At 37.7% G+C, this 14,795-nt stretch overlaps 1 protein-coding gene across 2 annotated transcripts in view; it reads right to left on the bottom strand.

Moving 5' to 3' along the window:
- UNC5C (unc-5 netrin receptor C) overlaps positions 1-14,795 on the bottom strand; it is a 357,599-nt gene that overhangs the window by 141,641 nt on the left and 201,163 nt on the right. For both annotated transcript variants that reach the window (XM_019829187.3, XM_011281792.4), the window contains exon 2: positions 14,235-14,456. In XM_019829187.3, coding sequence (XP_019684746.1) covers positions 14,235-14,456 — 222 coding nt within the window. The remainder of the gene's footprint in view (positions 1-14,234; positions 14,457-14,795) is intronic.

Genomic DNA, 14,795 nt, shown 5'->3' with positions numbered 1-14,795 from the left:
GAAGCACTTTGGAAGCAGTTTAGTAGCTGCAGATGAATCTCAATGTGCAGGAAAAGGCATAATGGCTGTTTAGCACCAGCTAGGAGAAGCTGAGGAAATCAGGGGGAAAAATCTATTGAACTTAAGCCATCTGGGAAGCCAACTGAGAGCGACTGCATTAACAACATGTTTACATCCCCATTGTGTTGCTAGGCCAAGCAAAAGTGTGTGTGTGTGTGTGTGTGTGTGTGTGTGCGCGCGCACACGCACGCGCGCACAGAGGAAATGATCAGGTGAAATTCTTGTGATTGTATTGTCTATTTTCATGTGGTTTTGGCACCTGTGCAGGGAAAAGAATTTTCATGAAAAATGTGGTGATGAGAATGTTCAGGTCTCCACGAGACAGGGTGAACTGTTGGAGTGCGGGGGTTGGAAGGATGCTATGGCATGAGGAAAAGGAGTGAAAAGCAGGAGCCTAGCTGTGCGCTGCGTTTCCTGTATCTGGCCCGCAGTACAACACAACAGATTGGGGGAAGCTGCAGAAATCCGGGAAAGAACAACCAGGGAATGCTTCTGTTGCCTGTTACATTTCTAGTTAACTCAGAAATACTGGCCAAACGAGGGGAAACAGCCAGGTAAATGTCATCACTTTCAGCTCCCATCACCCCCATTTGCTGTCTCTATCATCACGACCCTTTTCTTTTCATGGTATTTAGTCAACTATTTTTAGAACAGTTTTAGGTTCCTAGGAAAAGTGAGAAGAAGGTGCATATTTCTCCTATACAATCTGCTTCCATACAAGCATAGCCTCCCTTGTTAGTAACATCCTCCACCAGGGTGGTACATAACTGATGAACCTCCACTGACATGCAATTGTCACCCCAAATCCATAGTTTACATTCACGTTCACTCTTGATATTGTACATTCTATGGATTTGGACAAAGGTAATGATGTATCCACCTTGATAGTGCTATCCAGAGTAGTTTCACTATCCTACAAATCCTCTACTATCCATCTACTCGTCCCTGTCTCCCCCTACCTGGGAGGCAACCACTGATCTTTTTACAACCTCCATAGTTCTGCCTTTTCCATAATGTCATATAGTTGGAACCATACAGTATATAGCCTTTCAGGTTGGCTTCTGTCACTTAGTAATATGCACTTTAAGTTTCCTCCATAGTTTTTCATGCCATGATAGCTCATTTCTTTAAAGTACTGAATCATATTCCATTGTCTGGATGTACCAGTTTGCTTACCCACTCACCTACTAAAGGACATCTTGGACTGCTATAAATATCTGTGTTTTTGTGTGGACATAGGTTTTCAACTTTTCTGGGTAAATATCAAGCTCTGATGGCTGTATCATGCGGAAAGAGTATGTTTAGTTTTGATTTAAAAATGCCAAAATGTCTTCCAAGTGGCTGTATTATTTTCTATTCTGACTGACAATGAATGAGAGTTCCTGTTGCTCCACATCCTTGTCAACGTTTGCTGTTGTCATTGTTCTGGATTTCGACCCTCCTAATAGGGGCAGAGTGGTGTCTCATATATGTCCCTAATGACATATGCTTATTTGCAGTTCTTGGTGAGATGTCTGTTAAGCTTCATTGTGCTTTTGAACTGTAGCCCCACCCCCTGCCAAAAGATATGCCCACATCTGAATCCCTAGCAAAGGTGAATATTACCTTACTAGGCTAAGAGTCTTTGCAGATGCAATTAAATTAAGGATCTCGAGATCCTAAATTACCCCAGGTGGGTCCCAGTTCCAGTAATAAGTGGACACACAGAGAAGAGAGACACAGAATGGGAGGTGATGTGAGGAAGGAGGCAGAGACTGGAGTGATGCTGCCACAAGCCCAGGAATGCCTGGCAGCCACCAGAAGCTGGAAGAGACAAAGAACAGACCTTTCTCTAGTGACCAGAGGGGGCGCTGCTCTCAGCATTTCAGACTTCTAGCCTCCAAAACTGAGAGAATACATTTCTGTTGTTTTAAGCCCCAAATTTTGTGCTAATTTATTGTGGCAGCCCTAGGAAACTAACACAGTGACTAAGGGCATTTACTGTCTACATTCAAAGAATGAACTCAAGATCAGACGGAGCAAAAAGGTGAGGAAAAGCTGTCTGCCATGCAGTGTTTTTCTGGTTCCACAAATGCCCCACAGAGCGGGTGTGGGGAGGTAGCCTTTTAGTCACTAACGTCACTTCATACAGAGGGCATCATTGTCTAGGATCATCAAGACTGTAGCTATAAAAAGAGGCATGCCATTCATTCCCTGCCATTCCTGGAATTGCCTTGTACAGAACATTCCCCTGGGTTTTTCCAGCTAAATTTTAATTCACTCAAGCCTAGAGTTCCCCCCCTCTTCCCTCAGGAGGCTGCAGTCCCTCAGTCTGAGAAGTTTAATAGGCAGAGACAGGCGAAAGGATATTGCAGAAAGCAGGGGCTCTCTACCGTGTAACTCTATACCATGGAACTACCAAGGGGTTTCATGAATTTATTCTTGTGATGAGAGGAGAACCCCAGCAAATGGTAAAGCATACTCTTTATTCTCTCTCTTTTTCCTCATCCCTTTTGCCCCTTTCAGACTGTGATCTCTTCAAGTGCATCAGGTCTTAGTTGTGTCTCTACTCACAGCACCAAGAAAAGTATCTGGGGCATGGATTTTGAACAAAACATGTGTCTCTATACCTCCTCTATGCTGTGCGTTCACAGTAGTGTCTCCTCTTGCCCCATTTCAACTAGGATGTACATTAGCATTTCTACAGAGCTTAAAATTAGTGAACAAAGAATAAGCTATGCCCTGCTCCCAATTAAATCATTCTCTGGGAGGTGGGACCAGGACATACATGTTTTCAAAAATCCCCCCTGGAGATTGTCAAATGCACCCAGGGTCCACAACTAGCATCCTAATTTTTCCTTGTTGCGCTTGCCTTCATGTTCTTGGAGATTTCTTCCAAAGCGGATTTTTAAAATCAGGTTAAACCCTTGATGAAATTAGCAACTAGTCCAAGGCTTCCCTAACCTGAATTATTCTTCATTGCTAGATATTATACTTCCTATGGGCTGTGTTTGCTTTTTTGCCAGACCCTGATATTTTGCTAATTGTAGCTTTCATGCTATACATGCTGATTTTGTATCTCCAAATGGTGCTTTTTGGAGGAACTGGAAAGAGTATTTCAACAGCGATAACTCTGGATTGATGACACCTGGGAGAGAAGACTAAAGGGTTCATAGTGAGGAAAGCCCTCTCCCCTCAAGTTTTAGCATTCGATTCTTCCTTGGTTGTGGCATTTTTTAATTAAAAAGTTTTCTCTTGTGTCTTTGAAGATGCCAAAAAAATATGCTGGAGTGAGGAGAGAAAAAAAAACAGTATCAGAATTTTGAGCTAATTTTGGAGCTAATATTAGATAGTAAGATTTAATGATACAGAGATTCAAATACAAGAGATTACAATGTGTGACATCACAGAATAAAAAGGACAACAACCTGGGTCATTATCCCATAATTATCAGCGAGGTTTATTTATATTAGCGCAGTAGGTACCAACACCAAAAAAGTGTATTTTAATTTTGAGCGAAAGCCATGCTTTTTAGAAGCTAACCCTCTCTTCTAAGCTGAAATTGTTTCTTAAACTTCCTTAAACAGGATGCCTAATTCATTTCATGTAACGATCCAATACTCCGTTCAGTAAGTTTCTTCCCATAAAAATAAAGCTTAAGAGACTCTCCTTAAACACCTCACATATTATAGCCAAAGGTGAGATTAAAAATATACTTCAGGTTTTAACACTTGTGCTCTTCTCACTTTGAAGTGAGCATATGAAAACTCAAAGCCACAGCACATGCATTGTTGCTGGGCACATGGAAAAATTGCTATAGCAACAGAATCACTACTTTTACTCCTGAAATGCCCTGATTGGGTAGCAAGTAATCTAGATGAAGAATGGTCCTTGGAATCCTGCTTCTTATTGTAGCCTCTTTGTGGGCTTGGAGATGGGTAGCATTTGATTTAGTTTTTTTTCTAAAGTGGGGTAAATACACAGACACAAACACACACATAAATACATACACATGCATGTCTACATGTATACACACACACACACACACACACACACATTCTTCATTAAATTGTATTAATCAACGCTTTCATTTCAGCTGTGGGAGGACAAAGGAGTAATGCATCACAAGTAACCTTGCCCTAAGCATTAACTGGCAGAGGAGAATTCTTTTGTGTTCGTTGCTTTAAAAACTCTTGCTGTATATGATTTTAGAAAATTTCTGTTTCCCTCTAATGAAATGATAGCTCACTAAAACTGCACTGAAAGACATAATGTGCTCTTGCCTCTTACTTTGCAATCATGTTTGGGGCCATATCTGTTCAATAAATACATGCTATTAAAATTTTGTATACAGTATGTAACTCAAATAAGAAAAATGTTCCCTGCGGGACAGAATTAAATTAAAATTACATAGTTCCACATGAAGCCAGGGTGTCTGAAGTATGTGAAGGGTCTACAATATCAATACATGCAAATATTGGAATTGGCTAAAATGAACAAACATTAAGAACTTCACAAAAACAGTAGATGAGACACAAAAGGAACCTAAATAGGTAGTCTGAAATTTTTCAAGCCCTCTCTTCTGTTTGTAAGTTAGGAAAAGAATGGAAACAAAACCCAGGTTTCTCTACAGTGAGAGAGCCTGAATCATTCAGGCAGCCGAGACTCATCTTCATGCTAGAATGGAGTGGAAGCAACAACTAGAATCTATATTCTGGAACTCTGACCCAAGCATGTATTTGTAATTGCAGCTGGGATTATGTGGGCCATGTTAACTCAGGTGTTTAAAGACTTAAAGTCAATGTGAAATAAGGATGAATCAACTGTGAGCACTAACAAATGAAGAGTAAGGAAAAATATATATTTCAGGATGATTGAGGTCTCTTGCCAGGGTATCAGACTGACTCCGTGGAAAAGCCTTTGTGTACTACATGGATCCTTACCAATTTTCTATTTTTATTTTGAGGCCAGCCTAAAAATGGAAAAAAAAGTTGCTAGTTTCCGGTACTGAAATGAGTACCTCTGGGAAGGAAATCAAATAAATAATTGGTTTATTTTCCAGAATCATTTATCTTCATTGGCAGACAAATATATTACAGATATAAGGCTCTATTCTTGCTAAGGCAGTACTCCCACTGACTTAATAGAAAATTATGGAATGAAGTTCAAGTAGAGCTTCCAAATTTTATTCACCATTTACTAAAATTTAAACAAAGGCCATGTAACTTCATTTTGAAAATGTTCACTCTGTTAATAAGTTATTTTACATAGAGAAAAATAATTGGTATGGTGTGTATACTTAATATGTAAAATAACTCTCCTTACAGAAGATTATGCTATCTTATCAATTCCCCAAATCACCTATTCATGAAATTTCTCAAATAAAAACATCATCAGTATGTCTCACTAAATTTCAGGTACTCAAATTTCATAGGATGAATACCTATAATTCCACAAAACAAACTTTTATTCTCTCCTGTGCTTAGTGCCTTGTGTTATAAAATTCAGAACAGGTACTCAAATTTCGTAGGATGAATACCTATAATTCCACAAAACAAACTTTTATTATCTCCTGTGCTTAGTGCCTTGTGTTATAAAATTCAGAACAGACAGAACTTTACAAAACAGAGGCCATACCATATCATTCCAATCTAATTGAAGAGACAGGTATAGATATATACGCACAACTACACAGTTACATATGTATATTATGTACATATGTATTACTACATGTGTTTTTATACATACATCACTATATGTGTATATGAAATACATGTTTATATCTTATATATATAACTCTTTAATAAGTAACATAGCATTGTATTATAAGAAATGGACATTTTTTACCTCAAAAATGATTGAAAATTGATAATCTCTAATGGTTTAACCTACTACACATACACAACTCACACTTATGAGTATAATAAAAACAGAAGTACAAATAAGAGAAACGTAGACATGTTACATATGACATGGGTTTTACAGAAGGATTCATCACAATATTGCATTTGGGATACTTCTTTAAGCATGAGTAGGATTTTGACAGAAGTAGGATAGGGGAGAGGATGGGGTAAAGGTCATTAATTCATACACACATACTTACTGATCACCTACTAAGTACCAATGCCAAGTTAAGGATGGAAGTAGAATAACGAAAAAGATGGACATAATCCTTGATTTCATGGAGCTTACTCTTGGGCTCATAATGTTCAGATGGAAGAGGAGAGGTAACTTGAGAAAGGGAAACATAACTGTCCCTTTCAAGTATCTAACATTATTACTAAGAAGCCAGAAAGTGACCAGACGTGTTTCTAAAGTTCCACATGACTTAAGTAGGACCACTGAGTCAAGATTAACAGAAAATTGATTATAGTCAATTTAATAAAGAGCAAGCCAATAACGGCTTTGGGTTTAAATGGCTGCCATAGTCTCACAACTTAAAGTTTCTATGATTCTAAGACATCAAAATGTAAAGGAAAGAGTGTTTACATTCATTTAATACAACTTAAACCCCATCTTGTTTCCCTCTGAATATGTAAGAGCAGCATGTCCTAAATCAAGTCCTGGTATGACATTAAGGGCTCATGATATTTTAACAGAGGTTCTGTGAAAAGCAGTTCAGTTGCCAAATATGATGAGGTTAAAAAAAGTTTGCCACCGTAGAGCTTTCCTGGGACTTTTATAGGAAAATACACTTTATACTTTTCTCCAAAAAGGGGATATAATTACTGTAGCGTTTCCTAACGTATTTGACCACATAGTTTTTGTTGGGTGTTGTTGTGGTTGTTGTTTATTTGTTTTTGTTTTCCCAAATAGCACTTATAAGACACTGGTGGCTCACTGAACATAGCTGAAGAGGAAAAGTCAAATTTTCCCAGTGTCTAGGACATGTGGTGGAAGAGAAACTATTAGAAGAAGGCTGGAGAGTTTGATTGGGGACCGATTATACTGAACTTTTTGAATATAAGACCAAAGAAGATGAGCTTCAATCCCCGGACATAGGAAAACCATCATATATTTTAAGAAATGGTGTGGTATAATCCCTTGGATCTGTGCTTTAGGCCTGTGACGAACTGCAGAATGGTTTGCTGAGGAAAAAGGCTGACACCAAACAGGTGTTGGAAGTTACCTAAATACTAAGAGGTATATGATAAAGGTCTATATATACTGGGAGAGTTAACAGTGAGAATTAAAAACAGAAGGATGTTTTGTGGGAGAATTCTGAGAAGGAACTGGCAGTAGCTAATGATCACTTTGGCTGCTGGAGTAAGGGATAAAGCTGACATTTCTATTTTTGGTGACAGGATGGAGAGAAGAGGCATCTGAAACAAGAATACAAGAGGAGAAAAGAAATTCAATTGTGCCACTTTTGCAACAGATGGGGACCTGAGTGAGGAGTGCATATTTGTAAAAGCTCCTTTTGGAGTAAAGACAAATTCACTTAAATTAGTGCCCCGTTATAGCTTCTCTTCATCAGTTTCTTTTTTTTTCTGTTAAGGCTCTCCTTTTTGCTAACTGGCAAAATATTGAAGACCTTCAAGAATAAAAAGAATCAAATCCTAAGCACTGGTTCAAGTTATTCCATTAAAGAATGAGAAAGGTCTTAGATACAGAAAATCTGACATGGGCAAGGAAGGCAGGAGAAAGCATGGAAGATAAATGTCTAGCGGACCTTCTGTACTGGATTTTCTTTTCTGAAGAAAATGGAAACATGTATTCACAGATGTTTTTTAGACAAACTGTTCTGTGTTTGGTAGTTATGGCAGAATTTAGGGAGACGCTACTGGGTACAAGGACAAGAGCAAAGGTTTGGAATCAGACAGCTCTGGGTTTATATCCTTGCTCTGCCATCTCCTAGCTATGTGATTTGAGGCTCATTAGTTTCTTTATCTTGCGGAACCTCAGTATTCCCATTTACAAAAGAAGCCAACAGATGATCTCAGAAGGTTATTGTGATATCTAAATAACGTAATACATGTAAGGTGTTCAATATAAAGTTTGGAAATTTTTATCATTGTTGTGTTGGTCCTGCTGATAATACTGTGCTAATGTGAGAATATAATTGAAGAGGAAAAGGGAAAATCTTGGGAATTATTAAAATTTCAAACCAACCAAGGTTTTCTAAACTCCCCTGCTTTTTCGTAGAGGAGAAATATTTGCTTTTCGATGGTATATCTTAGGTATCATGGAAAAAGGGTTGAAAAGACTTCAAGTAAATAGAAAGCATCCAAGCCTGGTTTTTTCTTAAAAATGTAACCATACAATTTTGAGCAGATCAAAATTTCTAAGAAATTCTGATAGAACAGATACTTATTACTAATCAAGAGCTTCTGACTATTGAAATTTTCTAAACCACCTAATATATACTGCTTTCCACTTTTCTGTTTCTTATATTACATATTTGCAAGAAATGCAAATGTGGTTTAAGTGAAGGAAGGGAAACATTAACCATAATAAATGATCTTTAATCAGTACATTTTATCATCAGTGGGGTAGCCTTGCTCAGCGAGTACAAATAATTGTTTGCTTCAAGTTTCAGAACTGGAGAGTCTATTTAATGCCTTCATAATTTAAAAGGAAGAATATTGTAAGTTGGAGAAGAAATTTTGTTCTTTTTTTCAGGATTATTGTTTTATAGTTTCTCAATGTGAAGTTACCTGTGATGGGGATTTTATTGAATGTGGTTGGTTTTTCTTAGTTGGAAGGCAATGTATCTGATTCCACTAAACATGCTTCCAAATATTATTATTCTAAGGCAGAGTTATCTATAAAAACAAACTCATTTGCAGTGACTTCTCTCCCTCTTATATCTGAGAACCAATTTGATCTTTTAAATGCCAAGACATTTCTCTGATTTGTAATATATTTCAAGACTTGATGTATTCTAACATTTCTTGCTATTAAGCACCACTAACCCCCCCATAGGACTATAGTCAGACTACATTAAGTGAAGACTTGAGAACCAAAGTTGCAGGTAAATCCAACTTCAGGGAAAAAAGTCCCCCAAACTAAGCATTTCAATTTCAATTCCATTTATAATGCTTCTGATCTCACAGAAAAGCAAAGAGCTCTAATATAAGAAGCCTACAAATATTCCCACAATACTTGTACAGATTGGAGATTTATGATAACAGGCAAAGAGATGCAATAAAATGGTTTGCAGTTTTTTTTTTCAGGTTTCATTATTTATTATGAAAATAACACATTCATGGGATTGAAGAAAACAAACTATAAAAGAAATCTCCTATCACCCCAGATTTTGAGCTGTCAACTACTTATTATATATTTCTCCAAAACATGCCAATGCATAGACAAATATATGTGCATCCTTTACATAATGAGGACATATTACATACAGTGTTCTGTACTCTGGTTTTCACTTCAAATTTTATGTGAGAGATTTTTCTACAGCTTCACGTATGGAGAAAGCTCATTATTTAAAAAAAAAAAAATCACAGTAGTCCATGTAGGGATGAACAGTTCTCAGTATGCCTCTGCAATAGGGGTGCAATGAACAACCTTGCATTTCAGTCTTTGTGCTCATTTGGAATTTTATTTTTAAATCCTAAATTTGTAATTACCAAGTAAAAGGGTATATACATTTAAATATTGGTAGGTATCTTCAAATTGGCCTGGTAAAATCCAAAAGACTGTACCAATTTGCAACCTCATTAATAAAGGATGAAATATTCCCTATCCCATTCCTTTATCAACACTCAATAGGGGGCGCCTGGGTGGCTCAGTCGGTTGAGCGGCCGACTTCGGCTCAGGTCATGATCTCACGGTCCGTGAGTTCGAGCCCCGCGTCGGGCTCTGTGCTGACAGCTCAGAGCCTGGAGCCTGTTTCAGATTCTGTGTCTCCCTCTCTCTGACCCTCCCCCATTCATGCTCTGTCTCTCTCAAAAATAAATAAACGTTAAAAAAACACAAAACAACACTCAATACTGTTTTGATCTTGACACCATCTTAGATGCTTATTTACCAACTTGCATTTCCTTTACTATATACTCCTGTTCAACCTCTCCCCAATTTTCCATTTGGGTTGCTGATATTTTTCTTAAATATACTTTAAGAACCACTAACATGTTAGTTAAATTAGCTCTTTGATTAATGTATGTCCACAGACAGAGCGCCTGGGTGGCTCAGTCGGTTAAGCGTCCGCCTTCAGCTCAGGTCACAATCTTGCGGTCCGTGAGTTCGAGCCCCGCGTCGGGCTCTGGGCTGATGGCTCAGAGCCTGGAGCCTGCTTCCGATTCTGTGTCTCCCTCTCTCTCTGCCCCTCCCCCGTTCATGCTCTGTCTCTCTCTGTCTCAAAAATAAACGTTAAAAAAAAAAAAATATATATATATATATATATCCGTCCACAGATATAATCAAGTGTGTGTGCTTGTCCCTCAGCTTTGTGGTTTTCTTGCTTTGGATATTCAAAATCAGAAAGCTTTCTTATATGATTTCTTAATTTTGCCTTTATTAAAAAGACTTTTGCCCACTACTGAAACCAACCAACCAACCAGCCAACCATCCAAACAATTGCCAAAATTTTCTCCTAATGATGTTAATGACGATGATGATGGTGGTGGTGGTGATGATGGTGATAACATTAAGCCCTAACATCAAGAACTTATTGTATTCTAATTAATGAGATAAAATCCAAGATTCATTCATTCATGCATGCATGCATTCATTCATTCATTCAGTTTCCAACTGCCCACCTTGTGTTACATGTTAACACATTGTAAAATGCCTTAACTGAGAATTTCCTGGTCTCTATTTTAATCTATTAATCTGTAGGTCTTATTTTCTGTTCAGCTCAAACTCTTAATTTCTTTAGTTTCATATTTGCAAAGAGTTGGGGTTCCCTCATTATAATACTATTTCAGAACTCTTCCAGTTATTTTTACAAATTACTTTTCATACGACATTGGTCATCTTAGGATTCATTTATAAATAGCAAACATTCAAAAAATATTGCTTTTCTATCCAAGAACAAGACATGTCTTTCCATTTATTTAATCATGGTATTTTTTCTACTCTGAGTAGAATTTAAAGGCTTTCTTTCTAAAACTCTGCAAATTTTTGTTAGCTTTATACACACATATTTTCTTTTATGTTGTTATTGTAAATGTTATCTTTTATTCCATTATCATTTGAACTGGCCAGATATACTAAGAAAAGTTGAAGGGTTATATGAATCTTTTATCAGCTGCTTTTCTGTATTCTCTTGATATTTTTTTCAACCTTTTATTTAAAAAATGCATGTTTTCCAGATATACAAAACCAGATGATCTGTCAAAAAATGATTATTTTCCCACTTTCTCTACAATTTTTATATTTTTCAATCATTTGTCTTGTCTATTTGCACAGGTTCGTATGTTAAGAGCATGCCAAATAATACGGTGTCCGAGGGCATCTTTGTCTTTTTCCTAACTTTAAAGGTAATCCACTGTCTCAATGCTGGATTTCTTGTAAAGTTCTGGATGAACATGAAAGACAGCAAGGTCTATGGCATTTCATTCCAACTATCAATCTGAGAGATGTGTAAGTCTAGCAGCTGCCATTTTTAAAAAAAAAAAATTATTTTAATGTTTATTTTTTTCTAAGCATGTGAGAGAGACTGCGCGCACACAGGGGAGGGACAGAGAGGGAGGGAGACACAGAATCCGAAGCAGCTTCAGGCTCCAAGCTGTCAGCACAGAGCCCGACCCGGGGCTTGAACCCACGAACCGTGAGATCATGACCTGAGCTGAAGTCGGAGGCTTAACCGACTGAGCCACCCAGGCACCCCTCACAGCTGCCATTTCTGCCTTTAGCTCTCATCTGTCCCGTCCTGAATTCGAATGAAAACATGCCACACATTTCCATTTATAAACTGCTTTAGAAGATATTTTTAATAACTGGTATATGCAATACTAATTACTTTTATGTGGAAATAATAACAAATACAATGTTTTTTTTTTGTTTTTTTTTTAATTTTTTTTTCAACGTTTATTTATTTTTGGGACAGAGAGAGACAGAGCATGAATGGGGGAGGGGCAGAGAGAGAGGGAGACACAGAATCGGAAACAGGCTCCAGGCTCTGAGCCATCAGCCCAGAGCCCGACGCGGGGCTCGAACTCCCGGACCGCGAGATCGTGACCTGGCTGAAGTCGGACGCTTAACCGACTGCGCCACCCAGGCGCCCCACAAATACAATGTTTTAAGAAGGGAAACGTCTTACTAAAATATATACACCCACACACGCACACATATGTATCACCATCACAGAATGAAGCTGGCACAAGAGCTCAATATCAAAGCAGTTTTGGTTTTATTCCTACTCTTCCTATAGAGGCATTTTCATTAATTTAGTAAAGACAAGCCTAAACAGGTTTGTGACTTTCATCTCAGCTTTTGTGATGTCTTTCTTTTTCCTCTTACCATTCAAACTTGTGTGTTTGAAATCTTTACAAGTAAATGAGCTGAAACAAATAAAACTAATTCACTTGAGATTTTGTAGACATCTGGTGGAGTTATTTTCTGAGTAATTAGAATGAGAGGCGGGACAATTCCCTGAAGTAAAGCCACCATACAGTTGGATACCCAGTTATTTCTACAGCCATCAGATGGCATGCGGCGAGCATATTGATTCACAAATTGACAAACAGTTATGTAAAGCTGCCACCTGATTTTCTAAGACCGTTTATGTTATATCAATATATGCACAACCTGCTTTTCTAAAAGATGCCTTTTCTCTGTCCTCTCACAGTCTGCTCCATTTCTTTATGTCCCATCACCTCACGATCCCTTCATGTTGTTAGAGATAGGGAACACAGTTGTCCCTCAAGGGCTGGTATCTGCTCGCCCTTGGTTAATCTGACATCTGTACACAAATATGAATCAATTACAATTCGGATTTTGAAAACATGTATCTATTTTGGTAAGTAGAGTTATTTATGAGAGAAAATAAAGATATGTAAATGGTTTCACTTTTGTAATATTTATCACTATTTGGCTTGGAAATGTTGATCAGTGAATTCTTAATATTTCAAATGCATGTCTTAATATTATAAAATCATAGATCTAGAATGGATCTGAAAGTTCAAATTGTTATTCTCACTGCTAGGGAACAAAACCACTTAAACCACTGTACAAAGATATACATCTTTCCAATTTAAAATAACTCGAGGAGATTCTGCAACTATCTTAAGTCACCCATGGTGGAGTAAAAAATTGCTATCAAGAAAAAAAAATTACTATCAAGAAAGTTTCCTTTTTAGCCAATCTAAATCCCACAGGTTATTAAAAATCTCCTTTATCGTGTCTATGCCTTTAGTATTTTACTGTTAGGGATAACATTTATAGAGCAACAAAGTCAGGTGTTTTCACCATGCCAAGAACAAAGGTATTCTAATCAAGACTCACCCAGATGGTGGCTATCCTTACCACTTCACTTCTTCCTGGATCCCACACTATCACTATTCTCAATCACTCTCAATTTAACTTTACCCAAGAGTTAGATAATTAGGATTTATTTCTATGTATGTATGTATTTTAGAGAGAGAGAGTGCACGCGCAAGCATGAGTAGGGGAGAGGGGCAGAGGGAAAGAGAATCTTAAGCAGGTTTCACACTAAGCACTGAGCCCAGGGCAGGGCTCTATCCCACGACACTGGAATCATGACCTGAACCAAAATCAAGAATTGGATGCTTAACTGACTGAGGATTTATTTTTTAGATGTAAGTTAAGGATACAGGATACTTCAAAGGTGCAACGTTTGCAAGTTGTTTAAAAATATAAAGGGAAATTATGTATGTGAATTAAGACTTGATAGTCATGTAAACAAATATTACAAACTTATCCTTAGTTGAACATATTCCCCAATCCTGGGATATTTAGACATGACACCAGAATTGACACACAAGTAAAACTCATGTTTTTCTAGGGCATTTGCATCCATCAGGTCTACTTGTTTTCCTCATTTATCTTTTTAATCATGAACTATGTCCATTATGCATCAAGTCAAGATGTATCCACACCCTTTTGTTTTGCAGTGCATGGAACAAGACCACCAAATCCCACCCAAACTGATTCAAAACTTTTGCCAAAGGATAGTAACTGCATTTTCATTCTCACAAGTGAAAGCACAGTATGACAACACGCCCAAGTAGTTAGTAAGTACATCCTGAACAGTGGTTCAAATGCAGCAGAAAACTCACCAGAGGTTTCGTCTACTCTCTCATCTACTATGTGGTCCTTCTGATGAACCCATTCACTATTGCACTTGAAGTAGATCTGGGTGGCGGGGCTGGCTTTACAATACAGGTTCACAGGCTTATTCTTCACAATATAAGCTTCTTCAGGCTCAATAAGAAAATGTGGTAGAGGCTCAGGTGGATCGGATGGAAAGGTTTCTGGGAGTTCATGAAAAAAGTCATCATCTGGTAAAACAAGAAGAAAGTGGAAAACATTCAAATCATTGTAGTCACTTGCCATTTACTTGCTATTCACTTAAAATAGTGACTCATAAATGACTTAATTAGGTACCCGAGCGCCTGCTATGCATCAGGCAGTATGTTAGGTCTATAGACTTGTTGCTCAGTTAATGATTTACATTATTATTCTAATTTTTGCACATGAAAAAACTCAACATCAGGAAGGGTAAATATAATGCCCTGAGCATGCAGGTAGTTTGTAAATAGCAGAACTGGGATCAGAACTCAGGTTTGTCTCACTCAGAAAATGTGATCCTCCCAATGTAGTACTACACCTCCCATCAC

Source organism: Felis catus, chromosome B1 (genome assembly GCF_018350175.1).
Source record: "Felis catus isolate Fca126 chromosome B1, F.catus_Fca126_mat1.0, whole genome shotgun sequence".
Lineage (NCBI taxonomy): Eukaryota > Metazoa > Chordata > Mammalia > Carnivora > Felidae > Felis > Felis catus.
Note: the sequence above shows the minus strand (reverse complement) of the source record. Positions and strands in the feature narration are given on the sequence as shown.